Consider the following 21,793-nt stretch of genomic DNA (forward strand, 5'->3'; position numbering starts at 1 on the left):
GCAGCATGGTTTATCACCATACATGCAGCCAACACCCGGGCTCATGGGTGTGAAGGGAATTGATCGACAGACATAGTATGCATGACAGAAATCCCTGTACTCTCTAACTTCCGAGTCAACACTGTGCAGGGAACGTAAGCATATGCCTCAACCACGCTCATTATTAGGCGGCACTGAAGGACTTAACAACGCCAACACCCTTCACTCTCAACGTTACTTGCCAAACGGTCTTGGTTCTTTTTCATCCAGCATCTTCGCGTCTTTCTCCAGAGCAGCTATCGGTGGAGACGTAGCCCGCCAGCAGTGCCAGTGTGCTTGTGGCTCTGACAGAAGACAACTTCCGCCATGTGCATAAAATCCAGCGCGACCATATCACTGCCACCGCTTCGAGTCCTCCTATCACGGGCCAGTGCCCTTCCGTGAGGTTGTCCCCAATCGCAAACCTGAAAGAGTAAACCATCCCGTAACTTTTGAATCCCAGACAAATCTTGGTTGCGTCCGCAGATTCTCGTGACTGTTTTCGTGTCTGGGGGTATATTTTGATCATATGTCCTTACAAATCATATATACTAGCGCAATCGCGCCTATAAGCCATAATCAAACGTATTAAATGCTGCAATGACAGCCTCAGGAAGAAATGCCAGCGAACTTCATGACTCGGGGCGTGGAAGTCGAAATTGGACAGCGCTGACTCGCGTCAAGAGCCGGAAACCGAGGCTAAAGCTCGTTCTCTGATGTGGCCGGCTTGGGTTTCGAGTGACCTCGCCATCAACTTGAAAACTAGAATCAGGTATCAGTATCCATTATCCATCGTCGCCTCATGATACTGCGTCACTCACCAGGCCAGACAGCGTCTCTTTCTAGCAGGTATGCTGTCAGCCCAAGAATCCTGCTGCCGTGTCCACCATCTCGAGCCGCGTTAACGTCGAAGCCGCCGAATATCTCGACTTTTTGTTCCGCACTGGTCAGAACTTCGTCGATTTTCTGGATCAATTTACGGTCCTCGTCCTCAAGTAGCAGGATGCCAGGAACCTCCATCAAGTTCATTTCGTCCCTGCCAATCACGCCAATGTATTTTCCAACGCGTTCCTGCACAGTCGTGACCCACTCTGCCAATACTTGTGCACAATCGAAGGCACACATGGCGGACTGCACAGGTAGCTCACGAGAAGTATCTTCCGCATAGCTTAGCCCAAGCTTGTCAGACATGGACAAGGAATCAGCGGCGTAAAACGCAGCCTTGCGCAGATGCCTTTCTCGTCGCGACGAAAGGACCTGGTGGAGCTCTTGATCTGGATCTTCCTGCATTACCGATCCGGTGTTGTCATTTGGAGGCGTGGTCATCTGTTCCTGTACCTTGCCTTCTGACGCGGTCATTGGCGAGCCATTTTCCTGACGTCCACCGGGTGTCTCGCGGGTTGGCATGGCCTCGGAGCCCTTCGCAAGCTCCGCTGCCATGGCATCGTAGTCGCGCTGCCAGAAGGCTTCTTTGGACCTACCAAAATTGATAAATAGTCGGACATATGCAAGATCAAGTAATGGGATGCAATCGGCGGACAAGGGTCCTGCACCAAAAGGGTTCGGACGTTCCAGACTATGCATAGGAGTACTAGCCCATGCAGCTTGCCATGCACGAAGCGCTGGCTCGATATGAGCATGCATTTGTTCCGTCTCACTGGTAGTCCATTGCCGCCCGAGATGCCTTTGACGCGTCTCCCAGATGTAATTGTGCAAAGCGTTGACGAGGATCAAGCAGCCAAAGGTGCTAGGTCTCAGCTCCGGCTCGCCTCCCGTGGCGAATGAAGGGATGGAACTGCTCCGCCGTCTCTCTCGTTGCGCTGCCATGAGCAAGTGGGTGAAAGATTCCGCAAACGTGGTAGAGTTCGCCTCGGCGCCGGCCACCCCTCCAAAGCTCCGCCATACCTGTCCTGATTCGGCCGCCCACAGCTGTTCGTCGCAAGGCAGATTCAGCCGGATCTCAGAGTTTGTCAAAGCGGGAGGATGGTTGTATGCGGTCACAAGCATGCTCGAGAGGATGAAGACTGCATAGAGGGTCCGCTTGCGCTCTTCCGTCGCTTTCCATTCGTACCAGTCGGAATTGTCCACTTCATTGGTCATGTGGCTCCAATTATGGGTTGGCATGCCCCCCATCTGGACATTGGGAGGTTGCATGTCGGATGTTTGTCCGCTATGTCCTTGAATTGGTCGAGCAAGGTCCGCACCTCGCGCAAGGCTTACCAACGCGGCACAGTGGTTGCTGGCAAGTTCAGCAGCAGTCTTGTCGCCACAATTATGTCCGTATATCACATTCAATAGCATAGCCTGGACCAACCACAACGGCGTGTCTTCTCGCTCTGTAGAATGTCTCGGGGCAAATTGGGTCTTGGTCATATTTGCCTTACGCCGCTCCTCGAGGTAGCTGCTGATCAGACGCTTGGCACACTCGAAGAGGTCTTTGGATTGAGACATCTCATGTTCATACAAGGCTCCAATGGCGGCAATCGATAGAATCAGGCAGCTTCCTCCCCCAGCCACAGTCGGTTGACCGTGAGGTGGATGGCCTGAGACGAGTCGGACTGGCGTGGTGTACTCGGGGGACTCGAAGTTGAGGGTTGCGATATGAAGGAAAGGTAGATGAGGATGGAAATATCGGATATATGACGCCACGTAACGCTGCAGCTCGGTCGTGGAAGGAAAAGTAGTTGCGTTAAAGCCTCTTGTGCGTGAAGGGACGCCCGGAGACAATGGCGAACTAATTGCTGGCTGTGAATACTTACGCTGTCCAAACCCTGCAGTCTGGGACAGGCCTGCAATCAAGACGCTCCGGATATGGTCGGTCACCAGGTCAGAGGACGTGGTCGTCACTGAGCTTTGACGCAAACTGGAATCCATCGAGGCGGTGGAAGTTGTTGATGCAGGGCCATCTCTGCTGAGCGGCAAGTGAAAGCCAGTAAAGTGCATGTTTGTATGCATACCAGAAGGATCCATAGAAACCATATCAGGAGGAGTTGACAGGCTTAAATCCATGGATCCTCCTTGGCCCAGGAGAGACTTTGGCGAGATAGTACCCATCGGAGGATGGATCATCTCCGTGAATGTGGACATGAGATCCATACTCACGGGACTATTGACCATCGCCGCTTGACTTGCAAGGCTACCGGACCACATAGGAGCCCCTGACACAGCACTCTGTTGCATGGCGCCGATGGTGCGATCTCCTGTCATCTCATTAAGGCCCGCCGGACTATTAGTGCTCATAGCCGAAGGCGAAGAGTCGTCGATGGCATTCTCGTTAGCTTGTGCGAAAGACATATGGCTTTCAAAGCCATGGGCCATCCAGTCAAATGTTGCGTCATCCTCATCGTCATCATTCATCACTTGGGACGCTGTTATGCCGTTGAACAGCTGTTGGAATTGGGCGTGCGAAGCATCCATCCCCATACCGGACATATGAAGAGCATGGGGGTTGATTGTATCCCCCTGTTCTACTCCAAAGTCCATGGGACCCATATCGAACTCGGCGCCAAACCCTCCGAAGGGAGGTGCAGTACGCAGACCATTTGACAGGTCTACTGGAAGGCCGGTCTCCAGTTTCGGCAGGCTGAAGGAGTGATGATTTGTCGACACTGCACGGCCATGGTACCCTTGCGTACCCCCAAGCGTGCTCATACTATTATGGTTATTGTGGGTTGGTACGAATGGGCGGCCATAAGTTGCGGCAGAGTTGGCCAACATTCCAAGTGTGGTGGAATCAACATGACTGAGAGTATTGGCCCTGGGCCTCATAGCTGTAGGAGCGTTGGTCGTCGAATTCTTGCGTACTCTGCCGGTCGCAACGCCAGCGACGCTTTCGCGCCGGCTCCCTCTAGGTCGCGATGCTGGAGTGGTAGATGCATGCAGCTTTTGCTGGTGCCGCAGAAGAAGATCTCGTCTGGCAAAGCATCGCGTACATTCTGGACATTCGAAGGGCTTCTCCTTAGTGTGAGACCGTTCATGGCGTTTCAGATGTTCTAGTCGAGCAAAGCACCGTTTACAAGTCAAGCACAGATGCGGGCGAGGCTTGTCGGTCTTCGGAGGCGGCAAGGTGGGGTCACCCGGGACATTGGACGCAGCAGTAGACTTTTTTGACGGCTTCTTGATATCTAGGTATAGGAAGAGAGAGTCAGCATCGAACAGAGTGGGTGGAAGGGTCACTCACCAGTACCAGGGCCCGTTGCGTCCGTTGACTCACTGCTGACAGCTTCTGTTGCAGCCATGCTCGTGGCGTGTGAACTGCCTTCAAGCTCACCAACTGCGGATACCCCCCGTCTTGCACGGTTGAGTCAGGTCCTCCTGTGCACTCTGACGCAGGCCCAATGGTGCCTGGGCTTCTTCACAGATGGTTGACTCGTTGCAACACACAAGAGGTGTTCTGGTCCAATGTAACATGCGCCGGTTTCACCGTGCTAACAGGCTGTCCTCAGGATGTTCACGACCACTGTGCTTCCTTCTTCGATTTTTTATAGAGTGCAATCAGTATGCCATGGAATTTGAACCCTATAACCACTGAATAAATTTTCGTCGCAAGAACTTTTGCAAGTATGACAGTTTCGAAAGAAAGGGTTCGACGGGACAGGACTGGAGCCTCGCATAGAAGTAACCAAACTAAACAGAAATCGAGTCGGATGTGGACTAGGAGAGTCTGTCGAGAGACGAGGCAGTCATGTACGAGAAGAATGTATTTACTCGCCTGCCTGAGGAGCTTTAGTATACTTCTTGATTGGCTGAACAAGGCATTGGGGATCTGGGAAGGCGAATACAATGGCCTCAGGTCCAGGAACTCACCTGGAAGATATAGCAGGTGTATTGGTAAAGGTACAAGAAGTCAATGGCAGAGGGAGGGGTGAGCATTCGGGATAGAGACAATGCGAGCAATGCAGTAGCAGCAGCAACCTCTCAGGCTGTGAGCGTCACTGGTGGGTGGCCGTCGATGCTGGTTGGCGTTCGAGTCTGCAAGGTGCGAGCAGGGAAGCAGTAGGATTGGTAGATCGCCCGTTCGGGCAGGTCGCGGTTTTGTTCTGGAACGCTGTTGGTCGACCGGTCGGGGCTTGCGAAGCTGTCAATAGGCGGAAGACAAAACGGCCGAGGGACGCAGCGTGGACAAGTCTGGGGTATATCGAGGGCAAAGAGTGGTCGGTTCTCATTCAAGGTAGTAAGACGGTGGGCGGGGAGGGTGACGAGGTAGAATGCCGGTTGAATGAGAGATCTTGGTCAACGGGTATAATCAGCGGCGAAGAAGAATAAGCGCAGCCTGAGGTTGTACTGGAGTCTGCGAAACAAGAAAGAAGGACACCGGCCGGACGATTGCTCAAGTGCAATGGCGGCAGAGAAAAGAAAGAAGCTGTGCTTGTGTTGAATGCAGCAAACGGTGTTTGTCTGTGAGTGAGCAGAGACAGGGTCGACGCTCATTGCCGCTTGGGGGGAAGGATTTACAAGCCCACAGCGGGCGCTTGCCGCAATCATACTCGCACTTACCCCGTGGGTCAATGCTACAAGGGGTGCGGTTATGGGCCTCCCCTAGCCTAGCGTCTGTGAGCCTTCTTGTTTGAAACTAAGAGCTGATGCGCCTAGAGGCTAATGAACTCGAGAGACATGCTAAAAGCATCATGCCGTTGCCGCTGCCGTGCTCCGGTTTACTCTTAGCGCTCTGGATCGCATACTCGTACAGCTTCAAGCTGCACAGTTAAAGAAGTACCACAGCGATAAACAACTAGTTGTGTCGGTTGCAGCAAGGACCTCATGTTTCGCTGCGAACCAGCTACAAGGAGCAATATCCATGGTGGCAGACCGGTAACGGTGGGTTGGATGCCAGGGTCTGTAGAGATCGACTAATGAAATATCAGTAGTACTGGAGACTCTGCAGGTCTCTTGCTCTTCACTACACCATACGGAGTAGCATGCAGCATTGTACACTGGCACAACAGGCACGCCTCTCAAACAGCGGGTCCTCCAGCTGCTTCCCAGCAGTTCCGAGATATTCGGTCTCGGCGACATCCCTCATGCGAACGGACCAAAGACTGCGGCATTTTGGAAGATTTGCAGAGTGGTCGACAGCACGGAACTAACTAGTTGCTTTTGCTGTCTGCACACTTGTCCGGGAGCTGCATAGTGATGAATCCATCCACTGGCATGGCCATGTCCTAACTCCACAGTGTCCAGCGATCGTGGGTGTTCGAGAGAATATTGTCAAATACCCCCGGTACTGGTACGCAGCAAGTGTCTATGCGCCTCATTGCTGGGGTACTACGAGTAAGATCAACGCCCGGACTGTCCATCATTTTTGTCAATACAGCAAAGACATGGTCCATCATATTCGCGTGGTGTGGCAGCTAATGAAAACCTACCTAGGGATCTACTTCGCGATCTACCTGTCAATGCATTGTGACAAACGTCGGAAATGCTAGCCAGACCATTGACATTCGTTCACGTACCTCCCAAGTATTCAAGTACTGTAGTTAATGCTGCTAGGCACCGATGAGAGACGAAACATATCAGTACTTCCAGCCTGCACGTTCGTCGAGCTCTTGACGCACCTCAGGTCCACCAGCGCCAACCCCAGTATGCGACTAGGTTGCAGCTCGGCTGGAACCCTTGTGTGGCCGCGGCGACGGCTCGTTTTTCAAATCTTGATGCCACTATTGTTGCCGAGTGCTTTCTTGTCACACGAATGTCCAGACCACTGCGTTAGACACGTTGAAAATAGCCATCGAAACATAAACGATGTCCGTATTGATTTTCCCTTTACCAAGCGTAGGATTGATTATTACGAGCACACCACAGAGATCTTGCAGGCTCTAGAGCGTTCACGAGCGTTTCAAGGTTCTCAGTTTAAGTTTGAAGCTCCGGACCCTATCTAGGTATACTGTTTAAATATATCGGCCAGTCATTGTCCGATCCTTCTGGACATGGCGACACCATAAGTGCTGTTGCTACATCATCGGGGTCAGGATCACCCAGGGATCGTTTTTCGATCGAAAACTGTCTACCTCGAACAGTGGAAACTTCTGTTGCCACTTTCAAGCCACCTGTGTATGAATGCAGATCCCAAAGATTATCGTCCGTCGTTCTGGGCGAGACAGAGGGACAAGCTCGACAAGGCACAGCACCCCTCTCCCCTCGAGAGCGCTGATGGTCCGAGTGCCTTTGCTAACCCACAGACCAAGTGCAAATCTGGGGTGGTCATGAGACGGCACGTTCAAGGATACGCTGCAGTTGGTAAAAGTCAAACCTGGGTCCATCCCCACAATCAGCCGTCTTACCCTTGCCTGGGACCCCCGAACATCCTAACGCGATCTAGACGGACGGCTCTCATCGCTTACCATAGTATGGCTCGGTGGCACTCCAGGCGCCAATATCCACGAGGGTGCAGTGACGTTTGGGGCGAGTCCGCTCTTCCTCGTGACAAGAACCGGTACTTGGGGGGAACCGCCGGATCGTGAGTGGCACCGCGATTTATCCAGTACCGAAAGGCATGTACAAGACTTCAGGAACTTATGCGCTGCCATGCACTTGTCCCTGAAGGCTAGGGAGCATCACTAAGGCCCAAGTGTGCTGAGAAACACCCAGATAGAGATGGAAGCTACCTACCTCAGCACACTCAGTCACCTGAGTCCGGGGATGTGTCACTCCCATCGGCGGACACGATCATGAGTGCTCGTCAGAGCAGCGCCTATCACCTGAGTCCAATGAGACTACAGTATTCTCGGCTTTTGGGCAAGATGAAGAAGCGTGCAATCGAGATATATCTCTGACCACGACATGCATATTCAACCATTGCATAGATTGAGGACCTGCTCCAGACTCGGCATCGCTTTTGCGCGAAATACGTTAGCTTTTCTGGGGGCTTGCTTGCTTGCAGCTTCTGTCCCGACAATCAATTGGTCCGACAGGACACTCACGCTACTCTGTGAACATCCACAGCTGGCATATCGACTATTACTGGTCACCTCTCACTCGGCAACGGGAGTCAAGTATGTACAGCAAAAGTCACTGAGCGGGCCCTCTGAAAAGAACATACAGTAGCCGCTAGCACATCGCTCTCTGTTGACTCTTGAAACCTGTGTGGCAATCGACGGATTCCACCTTTTCGTACGAGGGCTTGCTGTTGAGGATTCTAACTACTGTACAGTTCGTCTTGCCTGACTAGTACACTATGAGCCACTCTTTGCAGATCAGGCTGGCCAGGCAATCTACGCGTGATCGATGCAGCATTGGGGGATTTGCATCTGAACATTTCTAGTTGCACGAGCGGCTGAGACTGCGAGAAGCAGACTCCTTCGAACGCGTCATCTTACAGGTGAGAAGGGAAGCACTTGGGATGAGGGTATTGCCACGCACTGCCTATCTCCTGCGGCCGGCCTCGTTGGCCGCGTGTTCATGCGCGCAAGCATCGATTTGACGTCCCAGAGCCTCGGAATGGCACCACCTGTCAAGAATCATGCGCCTGCTGCGTGCAATGGTCACGAATGGTACGAGGATACGATTCGCAATAGCTTACCTTAGCAGGACCGTTTTTCGGGGGGGAAAGAGGGTGTGGAGGGGTGGGACGGGCACTTCATGGAGGGGCTTATCGCTATCAATTGGCGGCAAGGCGGGTATTGGCAACGATGCGCAACATCGACGGGGTCCATGCTAGTGAGGCCAAGGAGGCCCACTGACGGTCCTGAGGGTCCTCGTCCAACGCCTAAAAACGTCCAACAAAGACTCCACCTGCATAAGGCTGGAGAAGGACTTGCTGTGACAGTTTTCTAATGATCCCTTGCATTCCCCTGTTCGAGGAGAACGGGCGTAATTCGGAAAGACGCTTCACACTCGCACCAGTTTGTGCGATACCGTCTCCATGGAGTCGCTCTCATCCCCACGAATGAAAGACATCCACAACATCTCGAAAGCGCAGGACCACGAGGATCGGCAGAACGGTGTCCTTGGTGCAGCGGCGAGCGTAGCGTCCTTGTAAGCCCTCGTGTCGATGAACGTGCCTCTCTCATCGAGAGCCAATCACATGCTGCTCGTCTTCTTCTCAGAACAGCGGCTCAAGATTCTACAGATGCAGGACGTTGCAGTAGTCCTTGATCTCCAGAGGTTCAGTCCACGTGCATTTCTGCGAGCTCCGACACTCGATAGTTGTTGGGAATACTTGAGCTCCTGGAGGCTTCCAGTCTCCACGGCTAGAGGTCAAGGATTTCCCCCTGGCATGAGAAAGTACGACCAATCCAGCGCGGTCACTGCAACGCCGCGCAATATCGGGTTTAACCTGCATGCCCCAGACTCTCGTATTTAACGTTGCAGCTGTCCGCTGGCAAACCCGTGCCCTGCTGGCTGGCGACAAGCATGTGTAGGCTGGCCTTCTCTGCTGACTATTCTGCATAGCCTACGGAGACATCTCAGTCTATTCGTTTGCGCAATACGAGGAATGCGAACGGAATTTGTCATTGTGGTTGGTAGGTCACCATGTGGTGATCACTACTACATACATTCCGTACCAAGATTCCGCATTTTCAGACCGTCAATTTGAGCACGGTACTTAATCTTGTCCTGCATTGAGCCGGCGGAATATTCCTATTCTTTGCTTCCATTTCTGCAAGAATTGGCAAGGATCACTTTTGTGGCGCACCGGTCCAGCAAGCCGGCGGGCTCCGTTTGCGTTCGTCCTTCCCCTTTTGGAAATCGCTGCTCCACGGTATCGTATTTGTTGTTGAGACCGATTATCAACTGATTCTTTAACAGCGGCCCCGGACCCATTGGCCGCTTTGACTACAGTCGCTAGCGGTAGGTGTCACTGTGATAGTGACACAAGCTGCGTCTTGAGCCGCATCGCCACAGAACATCACACTTGGTCAGCAATCAGTTTCCCCTTGTCGACCGGATCTTCCCATCCCCTGAGCCACCTATGGGGGGATCTAGCGGTCACATCTCGGTGCAGGTTGCACGGATACTTGCTCACGGTTTGCCCAATTCCCAAAGGTCGAGTCAGTCTCCCTATGTTGCACGCCTGGAACGAGTGGAGTATGAGGGCTCCCAAGGTGTGATTCTTCAAGACGATCGATGCCACCAACACTGCAGACGTGTTGGGGTCGCGTACCCCTGCAGTGCCCTACTCAACAGAACCGGGGCAGCAGACCGGTCTCCGATCTTCGATCCCCGTGTGCCTTGAACCGTTATGAGAAGCCGTAGTTCGTTGTTGGGCTTTTACAATGATTTTTCCCGGAGGATTTCTTTTCAGAATGGATATGCCAAGAACATGGACGTTCCATCACACTCCAAGGTGACATCCCTTCTTTGAAAGACTGACAGACAAGAGACGTACTTTGGATGAGACCAACAGACGGTGATTGTGCAAAATCATCTCGCGAGAGGAGCATCCCTTTCAGATGGCGGTTCCAAATAGGCGAAACACCCTGTCATAGTCTGAGGTGCCCTTCACTTGCTCGTCAGAATTACGGACAGGCACGCCGTACTCCTTGATGAGGCACTCAAAAGGTCTCGCGCTCGGCTTGACACTCAAAGCTTCAGTTGTGCTCGATTCTTCTTTCTTCTCTTGAAGATTGCCCCAGAGCAGAAACAACTTCTCTTTCAGTGCCGCAAGCTGTTGGGCGTGCTTATTGTCCCGCAGGTTGCAGGCGGTCATGTTCAAGAGAAAATCTCCATCGGTGTCGGCCACCAAAAGTTCCATTTGTGTAGGCCGCTCACCTGGAGCTGTGGGTTGCCGAGCATCCTCCACAAGCAGGAAAAATCGCCATTCCCATCCTATCCTGTCTCCGTGGTCCTGGGTTAGATCAATACTGGAAAGGTCTTCATCGTCCTCCTCGTCCGATAATAGGTCCATTTCGGTGTTTCGAGGAACGGCAAAATCTGCAATATTGTCGGGAAAGAAGTCCACAACTCGCACATGAGACTTGTACTTGCAGTTCTGGAATGGAAGTCTATACAGACTGCCCTGGGGAGTCTTGCGTTCGAGAGAAGTGATGTCAAGGATATCGACGATGGACTTACGAGGGACTTCGTATGAGTTGCATCGAACATTGGTGTTCGACTTGCTTTCAACGTTGGTGTCATCGACGCCTGCTCGGGCTTCCTGTCGGGTTATGCCGCCTTTCATTCTGCTTTCCTTCTTTTTCCGTTTTCGGTTCTTCCCTGGTTTGCTCCTCTGAACTTCCTCAACCTCATCGATTTCGTCGGCCTTTCTCTTCTTCGGCATGTCGTGTGGGGACCAGTAGAATAGTTTGCCTTCTGCTTTAGCCTGTTTCGCATACTGCTGTTTTCTTGAGATGAGCGATCTTGCTCGTTCATCGTCTTTGTGTGGCTTGATGACCTCGACGTTCACCACAGTGGGGTCGTACGTATCTGTGTGGCAGATCCCTTCAAGCTTCGTGCCATTTTTGTCCATCTTGATATGGACATTGCGGAGAAATACAAGACACCCTGGTCCAATGATCTCCCTCGCCTTGCTGGAATGGGGCTCATAAAGCATGACACTAATTGTCATCCGCCCCCAAGGACCTGGCCACTGCGACTTCGGCTGATCTTCGAGATACCCGTATTCATCACCGTCAAGGCCATCTGCACTGCTCTGAGAGGTGTAGTTGTACAAGGCCTCCCGCGAAGTGTATTCGGTTAGAAAGATCTCAGTTTTGGGGAAGTTCTTGTCAAAGTGTATCTTACGCACTTCTCCAAAGATGTCGAAGTACTTGTTCGGCCGAAGGTCCTGTATCAGACTGAACTTGTCAGCTGAAACGGGTGCCTGGCCACCGCTGTTCTCCATTATTGCTTTCATTTGTGGCCGTGTCGTGGGAGGCAGTTGGCCCCAACTCATTGGATCCTCCAAGGCTGCAATGTATTTGGCATACTTGAGCTCAGCCTCATTTGGAAGAGCCGTCTGAGGGTAGTGCTTAGGAATCCCTTTTCCGTACCATTCTGCTTTTGTCTGAAGATCCTGGGAGGACTCTACCTCTCGCAATGCGGAGGACGGAAGAACAAGCCAATTCGAGGCAGAATTTGAGATTCCTAGGAGCCGTCCTTTCACATTGACAGTCTTGACGTTTCGAAGAATAACAACATCACCCTGGTTTCCAACTTTTGGCAACAGCTTTTCTGTCTTGGAGAAGAAACGAAATCTCATGCCAGGACGCTCCGTCCACCAAGGATCATGTAGGGTGAATGTGATCATGTGTTCTTTTGTGCTGGTTATGGTAGGATCAAAATAGTCGACGCATACGCCAATGACATTGTACTGTTGGTAGGTGCCGGCTTTGCTCAGAGCCTCGGACAGAGTGATGAAATTTGGCGGGACCGGACTGGGCTCCATCTTGTCAAACGTATGTGTCGAACTGAATTTCACATTGAGGGGAGAATACCATGAAATAGCAAACGCATCTGTGTACTTTTCGGCAGTGACTCGACAGGATGGGCAGTGGTGCCTGAAGCTGGCCGTTTGACGCGAGACGGTCGTCTACTAAACGCCAGCCAAACGCGTCTGACGCGAGATCACGTGAGCACTAGTGACCGCCAAGCGAATCTTCAAGACTCAGATCTGAGCAAGTGGCATGCCGCAAAAGCAGCCACTGCGTCCTTGCGACCTGCACTTCATTAATTTGCCCACTACCCGCACTGGGCGCATTTTCATCTCTGTCAGTCTCCGCAGATAAACATCAATTGTTGACACTTCAGGGTTATTCTCATCCGCACTGCTTGAGGCGAACTGATTTTTGACCGGACTGCAAACCGCCATTTGACCTTTGGCTATCCCTGAGACGTCATTCATCATGGCGGAAAGATACATCCCCGAACATCGCCGTACCCAGTTCAAGGCAAAGGGCAGTTTCAAGCCAGATGAACTACGCCGTCGACGTGAGGAACAACAGGTTGAAATTCGTCGTCAAAAGAGAGAGGAGAATTTGGCCAAGCGGAGAGGAGTTCAACGTGGTAATGGAGAGATCGGCATTGGTGGGCTCGCAGACCAGGATAGCGACGATGAGGCGGGTAACATTGAGAGCGAGGTAAGGGTGACAGTCTGCACTTTAGACTTCTGTTCTAACAAATTTTGCAGTTGAGCACGGAACTGCCAGAAATGGTACGAGGAGTCTTCTCAGATCAGATCGACCTCCAAATTCAAGCGACCACAAAATTCCGAAAACTCCTCTCGAAAGAACGCAACCCTCCCATCGAAAAAGTCATCGAGACCGGCGTCGTCAGCCGCTTTGTCGAGTTCCTCCGCTCTCCTCACACTCTCGTCCAATTTGAAGCGGCATGGGCTTTGACAAACATTGCCTCTGGATCTGCAGCACAAACACAAGTGGTCATCGAAGCGGGCGCAGTACCCATCTTTGTTGAACTCCTGAGCAGCCCTGAGCCAGATGTTCGTGAACAAGCAGTGTGGGCTCTGGGCAATATTGCTGGTGACAGTCCTGCATGCCGTGACTATGTGCTCAGTCAGGGCGCTCTGAAGCCTCTTCTCAACCTCATTGCCGATGGCCGCAAACTGAGCATGCTTCGAAACGCTACGTGGACTTTGAGCAACTTTTGTCGTGGCAAGACCCCTCAACCAGACTGGAACACGGTAAGTAGGTCGAATTAGGTCTCAAACATTGTACTGACAGGCCGCAGATCCAACCCGCCCTCCCCGTGTTGTCCAAGCTCGTCTACATGCTTGACGACGAAGTTCTGATCGACGCCTGCTGGGCTATCTCCTACCTCTCTGACGGTTCCAACGATAAGATCCAGGCGGTCATTGAAGCAGGCATCCCTCGACGACTTGTTGAACTCCTTATGCATGCGTCTACATCGGTCCAAACGCCGGCCCTTCGTTCTGTTGGTAATATTGTTACCGGCGACGATGTCCAAACACAGGTCATAATCAACTGCGGCGCTCTTCCTGCGCTGCTATCTCTACTCAGTTCTCAGAAAGACGGGATCCGCAAGGAAGCATGTTGGACAATTTCGAACATTACCGCAGGCAACTCGACCCAGATCCAGGCCGTTGTGGACGCCGGTATCATCCCTCCTTTGATTCACCTGCTCTCTAATGGAGATTTCAAGACTCGAAAGGAGGCCTGCTGGGCTATCTCGAATGCTACCTCTGGCGGTCTGCAAAAACCAGATCAGATCAGATACCTCGTCTCTCAAGGCTGCATCAAGCCGCTTTGTGACTTGCTCGCCTGCCCTGATAACAAGATCATCCAGGTGGCTTTGGACGGACTGGAGAATATCCTCAAGGTGGGAGAAATGGACAAAGAGGCTGCTGATGCTCGAGCCCCCGAGGCACAAGTCAACCGATATGCTTTGTTCATTGAAGAGGCGGGTGGTATGGAGAAGATCCATGATTGCCAAAACAATGCCAACGAAGAGATCTACATGAAGGCCTACAATATTATAGAGCGGTATTTCTCGGATGAAGAGGACGCTGGGGCTGATATTGAGGAATTGGCACCACAAGCCAATGCCACTGGCTTCACACTCGGCACGAACCAACCTCAGGGACAGTTCAACTTCGCCAACGGGAATGACTCCATGGACATGTAGGCAATGGACTTGTGAAAACCGTCATCAATGGGCAGTCTGTCACTCGCAACGATCCGTCCGTGTCATGTGTGACATGTTTGTCCCATCTGGCATAGCCTCGATAATGCAGAGCACAATTGAAGGTCACTCAACATTGACGAGCGTTCAAGCACAGCCCCAGGTTGTGCAGTGCTGCCCGACTCGAACAAACCCTCATCCTAGCACCGGAATTTCCATCTTCAACCATTCAACACCCTCACCCCGCTCAAAACCGAACCCAAGCACCCCTCGGACAATTCAGTACGATTACAAGAATCACCTACGACCACAAACAGATGCACCATCATGTATACCCCTTTCAGACATTCGACATAGCCCGACACCTGACACAGCATGCGATAGAGGCGTTGTTTTCGGCGAAGGATTTCAAAGCTTTTATGCTCGGTCTTGTGTCGAAGGAGGGAAGAGGAGAAGAGGAGCATGAGATAAGCGAACACCAGGCAGGATAGTCTCGAGAGAACTCCTTTACTTTGACAACGCTGAAGCCAATGTACGTCGAATGCTTTCTAGTCCCAATGCCAGCAATTTAGACCCCCAGGTTGTCTCATGATCGCTGCACGTCGCTCTTTTGATCCCGAACTTGGTAAGCTTTGTGTGTCGAAACATCTCCAACAAGTGGTCTAGACCAGAGGAAAGTTCGGGAACTGAAGCCAGAGTAAGCAGGCCTTCGACCGGTACTCCCGTATGAAGTTTTTCTGGGACCATGCATGATACATTCGCAGTCGCGGGGCTTTCTGACCAGTAAGAGCGCGATTTCACATTTGCCGATATGTCGTGTGGCCGTTCGACAATGCTGAGGGGCTTGAGGGATCAGCCCTTCGTGTTTCGGTGCTTCTCCTCTTGTTGTCTGCTGGTCGAGTGCCAGGTGCCTTTTACTCGCTCGTACCATCGTTACCCCGCAAATATGGGGTGAGCACATCCGTATCAGTGGTAAATGCTCGATGGATGACGAGGGTTTTTTCCTGAAGTCCCGCGTGCCCGCTTGGCTATGTAGCGATTCAGCAACAACGACTGGGCACCTCCGCACCACGATGGAGCCCCGAGATTATGCACGAGGGAAGGAAATCGACCCAGATCGAGCAGGGTGAGTGAGGGTGAGTGAGAAAAGGGTATATAATTCAGCTGAGGTACCCATGCCGAGAATTGGGATGTTACCTGATTGCTTTTCTTTTCCCTTTGCTAAATCATTCCCTGGTCAAATTGCAACTAGCGTACACAGTACACCAAATCAGTCAGGCATTAATCAAACTAATCTAAAAGGTTAGTTGGACGAAACAGCGAAGTGAAGTGCAGTGGAACAATCACTACGACTACGACTACGACTCAAAAACATGTCTACCACACAAACGATGAAGGCGGTGAATTACCAGGGGGCGTTCAAGGTCAAGGTCGAAGATGTGCCCAAGCCCGCGATTGAACATCCGGACGATGTCATCGTCAAGGTGACCACGGCTGGTAAGTCAGACGGAAAGACGATGGTGTCGGTGTCGTTGTCATTGCAGCCCATCCTGTTCTCGGACAGTGACGCAAAGCATACGAAGATGGTGTTGGCTGACAAGGACCAATGTGTCGAATAGCGATATGTGGCTCCGATTTACACATGGTGAGTTATTCCACAGCATTGGAAGCCTTCCGGGCCTTCGGAAGGAAGACTCGGAAAGGCTAACGTATTGCAGTACGAAGGACGAACTGGCGCTCAGGCTGGCATTACCTTCGGTAGGTAGGCGCCATGGGTGTCGGTTAGGCACAATATGCTGATCATATGGTTATGAAAGGCCATGAGAACATGGGCATTGTCGAGGAAGTCGGCGCCGGCGTCACTTTGCTGAACAAAGGCGACCGTGTCGTTATGCCGTTCAACGTCGCTGATGGACGTTGTCGCAACTGCGAGGAAGGCAAGACCGCCTTCTGCACGGGTGTCAATCCGGGTTTTGCAGGTGGTGCCTATGGCTACGTGGCCATGGGTCCTTATCGAGGTAAGTCACCCACCTACCCAGCCTTCATCGGCTGGTCGAGGTCGTGGTCGGGGGTTGCTGACAACATATGGTGATGGCGCACAGGCGGTCAAGCTCAATACATCCGCATCCCGTACGCTGACTTCAACGCCTTGAAGCTCCCGCCTGGCACTGAACATGAGAGCGACTTCATCCTGTTGGCGGACATTTTCCCGACAGGCTGGCATGGCGTGACTCTCAGCGGGTTCAAGCCTGGCGAGAGCATCGCTGTCTGGGGTGCGGGACCTGTGGGGTTGATGGCTGCGTACTCTGCCGTGCTGAGGGGGGCGGCTAAAGTGTTCTGTGTAGACAGAGTGCCCGAACGTTTGGCAGCTGCGGAGAGGATTGGGTGTATTCCGATCGATTTCAGCAAGGGCGATGCGGCGGACCAGATCATCGAGAAGAACGGTGGGATGGTCGATCGCGCTGTGGATGCCGTGGGGTATCAGGCTGTTGACACCGGAGGCAAAAAAGAGCAGCCCAATATCATTCTGGAGAACATGATTAAAGCGACCAGGCCGTGTGGTGGGTTGGGTATTCCTGGTAAGTTCGATATGCAAAAGGGAGAAGCTGAGAAATTGACCATGGACGACAGGATTGTACGTGCCAACCGATCCTGGTGCGCCGGATGAGGCGAGCGGGAAAGGAATGATCAGTGTCAGCTTCGGAAAGCTGTTTGAGAAGGTAGGAAACCATCTCAGAACCAGAAAACGGTGGAAGAGTGATATTGGCTAACATTGATACAGGGTCTCTCGCTGGCAACAGGCCAGTGCAATGTCAAGCAATACAACAGGTACTTGCGCGACTTGATCATCTCGGGCCGAGCGAAACCATCGTTCGTGGTCAGCCACGAGATTGGAATCGACGATGCTGAAATGGCATATGATAAGTTTGATAAGAGGATCGAGGGATATACCAAGGTGTTGATCCATCCTAATGGACCTTTGTAAATTTGTGAACTGTGATGGAGGAAGGGAAGGTCAGGATGTAGGGTTATGAATCGTCCAGAAAGCAGGATTATCTCATAGTGGATGATGATCAAGCGATGGAACCTGTCAATATGTTTGCAATAATTGTATGGCAAAATGTATATTGACCCTTGTGCATTGTATTGGCCGATGTGTCCGACTTGGCTCCTGGAGGGGGCGAGACTTGATAGAGAAAATGAGTACGTGAGAAGAGGCTCTCACTGCTTTGTAGGGCAAGTCCAGGCTAGTGAGGCTGACGAGGCTGATATGGCACATATCGTCTTTGGCTCGAGGCAGCTGGATCGGGTGAGTTGAAGACATAGGATGGGGACACTCGAGCACTTCCATCCTCTAGATGCGCTTGATAACGTACTCACTGGTGCTGTCGTCTGGCTAGCAGCCGATGGCACTGGCGTGAGACACGCCGCTTCAGCGAAGTAAGTTCGAAGCTCTGAACCCCCTCATATCACACACAGTACCATGGTAGGGATATGCATTGTGATGGCTTCGTTCTGGTCATGAGGTCGGTATGCTTGGAGGTGCTGACTATCTGAGTGCTGTCTCGTTGTTTTTCTAGAGTGGCTAAGAAGGCACGGCGTGCGCACGGGCATCTCGCCGCCTTGCCATTCGTCGTGTAGCTGCCAGTAGAGTATCGAGCATACAGATCGACCATATCCACGAGTCGTTCTGGTCCAGCCAATGACAAGCACGTGTGATCAAGCAAATATGCGATTCGCAGAACAGTCTCTTGGTGCAGATCATGGTTATAACCTCAACATTGCGTGTTCCATGGCTAAGACGAGTCCCTGGAGGATCACCAGGCTATTCGGTTGCTTGAGTGGCTTTGTCCACAGGTCGCTGTCATGCGCTGAATGAGTTGGGACGAATTGGCGGACAATATCGTCCCACGAGTAATAGGCGGAGTCTCTATCCGTAAGTGAGTGCCGGGTTTGCCCGCACATTCGAGACCATTTTCAACAGCTTTCGAGAGCCAGATTGGGGATGCGCACGGGCATGGATTCAGAGCCTACGACCCTGTTGTCAAAATCCACCAATGCAAAGCCTAAACCAAGCCCTGAAGGATTTGAGGCGTTGTCTTTGGGTTCATTAGTGCTCCCGTGTGAATCAAAACTGATGCATGGGCCTTGAGGCTCTTCGGGGAAAGGAGCAAAGGAATGACAGTGGCGCACACGTCGCGCCTCGATGGATCAGGGAGGCTGATGGAGGTGAGCCAGAATAGTTGGGGAAGGGAAGGAACCAAGTTACTCGTACTGTACGTGCTCGTAGTACGCAGCTAGCCGAATCTCGAGAGCTGAGATTCCAGATGATCTAAACCACGGGGGAGAGGGATTGGTTGAAGCACGACGAAGATGTGGTCGATCTATCAGCTGGCCTTTACTTCATGGACCAACTGCCAAGATTTTGGTGATTCCAATGATGGGTGTGCTATACCGTGGTAGCACTGTAGGGGAAGACTCGGAGTTTGCGTAACTCGTAGTAGTAAAATGTCCTCGATCCAATTGCGACAGACGGTGACAGACATGTGGGAAAGATGGGTGACAGATCTGTGGCAGAAGGTTGGTAGACAGTTTCGTCTACTGCCTAGACACAGACTTGGGTGCACGGCTGCAATACTATCTATATCTAGCCTGGCAACCACCAAAGTCATCTTCGACAAGGACCATCTCGAGGCTATTGAAAAAATCACCCTCAAAAAGTCGATACATGCCACCAATGCCGTAGATTCACTGTCACCACCATCACCTTCACACCAAAAAGTCGATACCTTCAACCACCTGCGCGACCTACTTTGGGATACAGAGATACCTTGCCGCGACCCCTCCTCCGCCTCAAGATCCATCGCATCCTCCCATCCTCCCATCCTTCTAGCCTGTGCGGGTCAGACACCTCGGCTCTCCGATCTTGCAGGTGGCTCCATCCTCCATCGAATCCCACCATCCCACGCTCCCACTACTCGTATGATCCTGGTCCCTGGCTGGATCTTTAAGTAACGAGACACCCCTCTCCAATCCGTGCTCGGGCTTTTTGCAGCCTCGAGGCTCACCAGACAATGCCTCATTTTCCCTCCGCAGGTATCCGGCCCTTCCGCAGTGAGCAAAATTCATCTCGAAACCACGAACTATCTCCCGACTCGGAACGTGTACCGTTCTTGACGCAGGAACAGGCTTTCGTCGCCTGTGCGGACCTGGAAAATGGAGCACTCAATGACACATCTGCCGCCAGACCCGACACCGATAAATCACCCTCAGTCACTGTTACTTCTCTTTCTGCATCGGACGATACCTTTGACCTTGTCAGCACTCAATTTCCTTCCAGATGGCGCTGGACAGAAAGAATACCTTCATTAAGTCGCTGTTTTGGTCGGAGTTATTCGGTGGCACATAAAGAGCACATCGTTGAGAAATCTGTCCTGAGCACCCCACTGCGGAGGGTCCTTCGCTTGCTGGCATTTTCGCTCATGTTGCTGTAAGCAGTCCTTCTTTGTATCGGTCAGATATTGTTGTGTTCTAATATTCTTCGCAGTGGTCTGGTCGAATTCATAGCCCTAGCATGCGGTGTCCTCTTTTCCTTCCTCCCCAACGAGGCTGCCGATGAGCTTGATGGATGGAAGCCAGCAAGCGACGTTTCACCCGAACTAAGCCAATGGCCTACAGACTTCTCAGCTGACATTCATCCCGTTGCTTGTCATTCTCACAATGACTATTGGCGCAAAGAACCTCTCTTCTCGGCACTGAAAGCTGGCTGCAGCGGAGTTGAAGCTGATGTCTGGTTATATGGTGAAGAGTTATATGTGGGCCACACGAGTGCTTCCCTCTCTCCCCAACGAACTCTTCGCAGCCTCTACATTGATCCTTTGGTGAAGATCTTGGATCAGCAAAACCCGATAACCTCGTTTCATCCCTCTGTCGAAAGCCCTCGAAGCGGTGTTTTCGACACGAAACCCGCCCAGACGCTTGTCCTTTTGATCGACTTCAAGAACGATGGCGCAGCTATCTGGCCATACGTTGCTGACCAGCTAGGACCGCTCCGACAAAAAAATTACCTTACATATTTCAACGGAACCGACACGATCGAAGGGCCGATCACTGTTGTAGTTACCGGAAATGCGCCCTACATGAATGTGGTGGCCAGCTCACAGTATCGAGACATGTTTTTCGACGCACCATTGAATGTCCTCGAGAAACTGGACCCCAAGACGCCTGCCATCCCTCACCCTCGCGTCACCGCCGATGAATTTCATGGTCTGGATAAGCGCGGAGTCACCAACCAAGGCCAAGGCCGCTCAGGCGCCGCTCCATCAGATGCAGCCATCTACTCTCCTTCCAACTCGTATTACGCCTCGGTGAATTTCAAGAGCAGTATTGGTTGGCCATGGCGGGGCAAACTTTCTTCCACTCAAATCGAGAAGATCCGCAAACAGATCGATGGGGCGCATAGGCGCGGCCTGAAAGTCAGATACTGGGGCGTACCCAGCTGGCCGAGGGGCATGAGAAACTACCTTTGGCGTGTTCTCTATCAAGAAGGTGTGGACTATCTGAACGTGGATGATCTGCGGTCCGCCACCCAAGGCACCTGGAATTGGGACCGAAAATCATCGTGGTTCAGTGGACCTTGGCGATTTTGGTCAGCCTAAACAGCCGTCTGCCTTGGAAGCTTTGACCGCAAATATACGAGGTTATGAATATGCAACGAGATCAAGAATGGCGGCACGAGTTCTTATGAGCGTGGGAAATAGTCCCATCCAGCGTGGCAGGCGAATATGAAATGATAAGTCTTGCGAGACTTTGGTCATATGGCACGTGGCATACAGCAAGGCGTTTCACATATACTTGGGAAGATTTTGGGAAGATCGAGGTCGCAAAAACGGCAGCACATACAGCATTCTCATGATACCCCGGCTCTAGGTATGGAGCCACGTTCATCATTTTAAGGATTGATTGAACAACCAAATTTCGATACTTTTCCGGCTCCCTTTTCTCTCTCTAATGATTATACTCTGGCAAGACCCTTTCTCCCTCATCAGTCTGCCTTGCCAGAGCACCCTTGAGCAGCCATTATAGTTGGCGATCATGGTGGTCCACCCAGCAAAATTCTTGGTTCATCCATACAATGGACACTTGCCAGAGCCCAAAGTTTGCTGAGGTCTTATATCCTCCACCTTTATAAGACTTGAGTCTCCCCGTCGGCTCGTGCTTTTCTTTCTGCCACGAAGCA

General features: G+C 52.0%; 5 protein-coding genes across 6 annotated transcripts; 3 read left to right on the forward strand and 2 right to left on the reverse strand.

Moving 5' to 3' along the window:
• Positions 1-19: 19 nt before the first annotated feature.
• PV05_00394 lies at positions 20-5,439 on the reverse strand. Of its 2 annotated transcripts, XM_013465284.1 has the most exons (4): positions 4,825-5,439; positions 4,199-4,733; positions 840-4,142; positions 20-780 (listed from the first exon to the last, which is right to left on the reverse strand). In XM_013465284.1, exons 2-4 carry the CDS (start codon positions 4,254-4,256, stop codon positions 698-700), a joined length of 3,444 nt encoding a protein of 1,147 aa, XP_013320738.1. In that variant the 5' UTR covers positions 4,257-4,733; positions 4,825-5,439; the 3' UTR covers positions 20-697. The 2 variants fall into 2 exon arrangements, with proteins under 2 accessions (XP_013320738.1, XP_013320739.1); XM_013465285.1 differs by having other exon boundaries at positions 4,199-5,439.
• A 4,367-nt stretch (positions 5,440-9,806) lies between these two features.
• Positions 9,807-12,438, reverse strand: PV05_00395 (uncharacterized protein). The gene has a single exon (XM_013465286.1). It carries the CDS (start codon positions 12,341-12,343, stop codon positions 10,406-10,408), a length of 1,938 nt encoding a protein of 645 aa, XP_013320740.1. The 5' UTR covers positions 12,344-12,438; the 3' UTR covers positions 9,807-10,405.
• Positions 12,439-12,605: 167 nt separating this feature from the next.
• Positions 12,606-15,132, forward strand: PV05_00396 (uncharacterized protein). The gene is made up of 3 exons (XM_013465287.1): positions 12,606-13,034; positions 13,085-13,594; positions 13,642-15,132. Exons 1-3 carry the CDS (start codon positions 12,801-12,803, stop codon positions 14,554-14,556), a joined length of 1,659 nt encoding a protein of 552 aa, XP_013320741.1. The 5' UTR covers positions 12,606-12,800; the 3' UTR covers positions 14,557-15,132.
• A 415-nt stretch (positions 15,133-15,547) lies between these two features.
• PV05_00397 (uncharacterized protein) lies at positions 15,548-17,656 on the forward strand. The gene is made up of 7 exons (XM_013465288.1): positions 15,548-16,050; positions 16,173-16,198; positions 16,272-16,311; positions 16,371-16,571; positions 16,656-17,132; positions 17,185-17,273; positions 17,336-17,656. The coding sequence occupies exons 1-7, from the start codon at positions 15,927-15,929 to the stop codon at positions 17,537-17,539; spliced, it is 1,161 nt and encodes a 386-aa protein (XP_013320742.1). The 5' UTR covers positions 15,548-15,926; the 3' UTR covers positions 17,540-17,656.
• A 1,586-nt stretch (positions 17,657-19,242) lies between these two features.
• Positions 19,243-21,735, forward strand: PV05_00398 (uncharacterized protein). The gene is made up of 2 exons (XM_013465289.1): positions 19,243-20,044; positions 20,102-21,735. Exons 1-2 carry the CDS (start codon positions 19,629-19,631, stop codon positions 21,210-21,212), a joined length of 1,527 nt encoding a protein of 508 aa, XP_013320743.1. The 5' UTR covers positions 19,243-19,628; the 3' UTR covers positions 21,213-21,735.
• Positions 21,736-21,793: the final 58 nt, after the last annotated feature.

Source organism: Exophiala xenobiotica (assembly GCF_000835505.1).
Source record: "Exophiala xenobiotica strain CBS 118157 unplaced genomic scaffold supercont1.1, whole genome shotgun sequence".
Taxonomy (NCBI): Eukaryota; Fungi; Ascomycota; class Eurotiomycetes; order Chaetothyriales; family Herpotrichiellaceae; genus Exophiala; species Exophiala xenobiotica.